This window comes from Oncorhynchus mykiss, chromosome 1 (genome assembly GCF_057628025.1).
Source record: "Oncorhynchus mykiss isolate SJ-2025 chromosome 1, ASM5762802v1, whole genome shotgun sequence".
In the NCBI taxonomy this organism is placed as follows: Eukaryota; Metazoa; Chordata; class Actinopteri; order Salmoniformes; family Salmonidae; genus Oncorhynchus; species Oncorhynchus mykiss.
In genome coordinates this window covers 26,687,501-26,692,111 of record NC_143022.1, presented here as the reverse complement: position 1 = coordinate 26,692,111, position 4,611 = coordinate 26,687,501, and the positions used below count along the sequence as shown (strand labels likewise).

General features: G+C 41.1%; 1 protein-coding gene across 1 annotated transcript in view; it reads left to right on the top strand.

Annotated features, from left to right (window-relative positions):
- The first annotated feature begins 560 nt into the window (after positions 1-560).
- LOC110519951 (thyrotropin-releasing hormone receptor) overlaps positions 561-4,611 on the top strand; it is a 9,401-nt gene continuing 5,350 nt past the window's right edge. Inside the window, exons 1-3 of the mRNA XM_021596861.3 lie at positions 561-799; positions 2,949-3,632; positions 3,778-4,201. Of these exons, the coding sequence (XP_021452536.2) occupies positions 3,247-3,632; positions 3,778-4,201 (810 nt within the window). The 5' untranslated portion in view covers positions 561-799; positions 2,949-3,246. The remainder of the gene's footprint in view (positions 800-2,948; positions 3,633-3,777; positions 4,202-4,611) is intronic.

Below are 4,611 nucleotides of genomic sequence, written 5' to 3'. Positions count from 1 at the left end.
GGCTTTGGCGCCACCGTGCGCTCAATATGAAGCATGACTTCAATAACTTAACAAAATACAACTCTGTCACTGTTTATGGTGTCATTGTATATATATATATATATATTTATTTTTTTAAACCTATTTTCTATATCTTATTTTAATATTGGCCTAATTAGGGTTAGCCTACATTGGTGTCAGGAGTGGGATGGTGCTGGCGGGAGGCACATGGTGGTGATGGACTTGTGAAGGTGAAGTGCAGGTGGGGATTTCTGAGGATGGGGAGTAACACAATACAATTGCCTACTTTGTCCTGGACTAGTAAAATATTTTTATGGTCATTTTGATATAGGCCTAGACCTACTGTGGTAATTCAGGGAATAATGTAAATTGTAGGCTAGTGATTACTATCCGAAAAAGAGAACATTCCATGTAAGAAAGGCTCCAGACATAAATAAATGTAGCCTTGATGACTGGCTGAATTATCTATATAATTCTGTATTCTTGCATGCAGAACGGCATAGTTTGGGATTCCATGGGTTAATGATTAACAAAACACCGCTGTGGCAGTGGTTCAACGCAAGGTGGGAGACATGAGCTATGACGAAAGCGCATGGACTGCGTTGGAGAGGCTGTGAAGGCGCATCATAGTCTATGTCAGCGCATTGCTGGTCTGCAAGACTGTACATTCTCTTAGACAACAGAAACGAGTCTTAACTGCACAGTGTTCAAGGTGAATAACAGAGCTGAAAATAATTTGAACAAACGAGAAATTGGGGAAGTGTGTCTATGCGCATCAATTAGCAAGAATGGATATAAGGTAGGTGCGCAAATTTTGAGATTGATTTGGGCAGGAGAGGTGCAAGGAATTAAAGTTATTAAAGGCATTATTAATTGTCACATTGTTTGCCTAATATTTCTCTGAAATTTTCCTGAAAAATTCACCAATAATTCTTAATCATTTCTGGAAGTTGCCTCTACAGCAGGGTTCTGTGAAGTATTATTGTGGGTTTTTGGAGACAACATGATAGGTAGGTTATGAATTTGAAAATGACCTGTAGTGGGGAAATTGTAGCTGTCGATTATTTTTTGATGATATATATCTCATATAGGGTCATCAGGTCCTCAGTGATTAATTAATTTCAATATTGATTAATGGGTTTGAATATTGATTAATGAGTTTGATGATTAGTTAATGTCATTGTTTTCAATAATTATGCTGATCCATATGACAAGATCATTTTTGTTCATTTACTTGTACATTTTAAGTGTCAATAGTCCATGATGCCCAAAAGATTGTGATGAGCCTCTATGAGCCACATATTTTGAACAACTCTTACTGGATTTGATGGCTTCGCATGCTGCTGTCACATGCAGGCACAAAAACACTGACAGAATGACAGATTGACAAACAAGCTCCAAAATGTTTCTTCCATTTATGACCATGCTGCTATAGGGAAACATGCCCAATCTCCAACAGCTTAGTCAACATCACATGACTTCAGTTACCACCATAATTTCCAACAGAATCAGAATGAAAGTTTGGCATCCATCACAACACAAGACAATAGAAATCCAAAGCCCAGTGTAATAATGACATTCTGGATTGTGTGTACTGCAGTGATGATCAGAGCAACCAATGACAGCAGAGAGTTCAAACTACAGAGAACACAGTAAAGATATGTGTTGTTAGATCAATAGGCAGAAATTAAACAATGAAATGAAAGACATTAAATGTAATAGTCACAGCAAAGTATCTGTGGCTAGCAAATAGGCTTACTTCTATTTTTAAAGACAAACCTAGTAAACAAACACATCTATAGTGTATTTAACAGTTTATTAAATGTACAGCCTGTAGCTGGTAGATGATAATCTATACTGACCATAATACAGAATTATTATTCTTCCAATCATCTCTGCATAGCGATGTTAAAATTGCTTCAGACCAACAGCCCAACATAATGAAAATGTAGAAATGGGTAAAACTAAGTTTACTGTGAGATGTAGGGGGATGGTGGTGTCTGAATTATGGTGGGCTTCAGTTAAATTACTTTTCGTTTCATGTCCACCTCAATTTATTAGAGGTATCCTCTGGGGAGGAGGCCCAATCTCATTTTACAAGGCAAGGAGACTGAAAAGAGCAACAGATGTCTAGATGGCTTTCACTCACTAAATGTGTTGCACTCTGACTAAGCGTAAAGCAGATTTGAAACACAGTCTTTGAAATAAGCGATGAGGTTCTTGGGGTGATATTTGTAAAGAGTGTATTGATGTTTGTGTTGAATTGTATTGATATTGTGTTGAATATATGAAACTATTAGCTGCTAAATGGCCCCAAAAGGTCATTTATATTCTACTGAATATTAATCTGCATTATCTGGGCTTCAAGTAAACATACTGTATGTTGCACATGCATGAAAGCACACATTGGGAATATAATTTTTATCTTTACCAATCTAAATGAATCATTTTGGAAATGTCATGTGTCTGGAAAGCGCTGGCATGCTTTTTGGGAATTTGTTATGCTTAACTAATACTATGCAGAACTAAAATGCCTCATTTGAATAATTTTCTGTGGGAGTTTATAATGTCTCCCTAGTGTTTCCCCTATATTCATTTAGCGTTGCTAAATTGTTGCCACCGCTGCAAAAATGTGTCATTTCTTTACGCAGTATATATATTTCTGCCAAGACACGCTTTTAGAACATAGGGGTAAGAATATAGGGGAAACACTGCCACCTGTTGGTCATTTTTATTGCAGAGAACGAAACCATCTGTACAGATGGTTTATAATGTTTTGTTTTACCAACATGTGTTGAGCCAATTGTTTTACTCCTAATGTTGACATTCAAACAAACAGCATTTATCTATCATGTGTATTTAGCAATTGGCAATGCATGTCTTTCCCAAGGTAGATACTTTGATAGTAGTATTCTTTCAATTAACTACAATAATTGTTCTATTTTCAGGCGGATCAATGGCATTCTCATTTGTTTAAGGGCTAGAGGCAGAGGAAAATTCGCTCCAACATGTTGATTTGATTAATTAAATCAAATTATAACCCTGCAAAATAATGAAATAGGCTGAAGACAGACGGAACATAGTATACCATTAAAAGGGTATCATTACCAACAAATACAGAACACATGTAGGGACATTTATTCCTACATTCCCACGCTGACATATCACACACTCACACATGCAAGTTCCTATGTCCTTCCCTCTCTCCATCTTACTCACATAGAAACAAACTCATCACCTGCAAACATGACAGAAAATGTGAGCTCAAGGATGGACACCCCAACCAACATTTCCTTGGTGGGACCAGGGGACCCCATATCCCAGTCTCTGGAGTACAAGACTGTGGCAGTTTTTCTGGTTCTGCTAGTCTGTGGACTTGGCATTGTGGGTAATATCATGGTGGTTCTGGTGGTCCTCACCACGAGACACATGCGTACGCCCACTAACTGCTACCTGGTCAGCCTGGCCATAGCGGACCTGACCGTGCTGGTTGCCGCTGGTCTGCCCAATGTGTCAGACAGCCTGACGGGTACCTGGGTGTTTGGGCATGCTGGCTGCCTTGGCATCACCTACCTCCAGTACCTTGGCATCAATGTGTCCTCCTGCTCTATAACAGCCTTTACTGTGGAGAGGTGAGTGATGCCTCAACTACCGTAACCCCTTTATACCTCATCAACCAAAGCCATAAACAAAAACTATTTGGAATAATTTGCTGTATAAATTTCTTTGGAGAACAACAAGCCAAAGTGTCTGTTGTTTGTGCTTCTCCATTTCCAGGTACATTGCTATCTGCCACCCAATGAGGGCCCAGACAGTGTGCACGGTGTCCCGGGCCAAGCGGATCATAGCAGGGGTGTGGGTGTTCACCTGTGTCTACTGCATGCTGTGGTTCTTCCTGGTGGACATCCAGGTAATGAAGAGCGGCAGCATCCAGTGTGGCTACAAGGTGTCCCGTGACCTCTACCTCCCCATATACCTCATTGACTTTGCCATCTTCTATGTGATCCCTCTGCTCCTGGCCATCGTCCTGTACGGCCTCATCGCCCGCATCCTGTACCTCAATCCACTCCCCAACCGGCCCGATGTGGGCACGGTCTCCTCTGGTGCCACCATGCTCCGCAGGAGCTGCAAGGAACCAGCAGATGGAGGGAAAGGGGGTCGTCAGGGCCGCCCGAAGAGCACGCTCTCCTCCAGGAAACAGGTGCGTGCATCACAGAGCAAGGAGCCTCCTTTATGTCCTCCTGTAATTGACATCCAATGGCTTTGGTCACAATTGACCCCAGCATAATCTTTACCCTGCTCTCTGATCTCCACGGATTAGCGCATGATACCATCAAAGCATCATGTTCTTCCAATCACTTGGGATAAGTGGCCTGCTGTTTGCAGAGTCAACTGCACTGCCCACCTTGGTTATGACTGACCTAAGGGTGAAATAGCTGTAATGGTTTCTGGAGCTGTTGGGGTAAAATGCTTTCTCAGGGGGTCTGAGTCTGTGGTGTTGCACAATGCCAAGTGCCTTAGCCGTAGCTTTATACGTGTTCTCTCCAGACTTTACAGTATTGTACACTGTGTACTATGCCTGAAAACCCAGATTCCCCTTATCCATTTAAT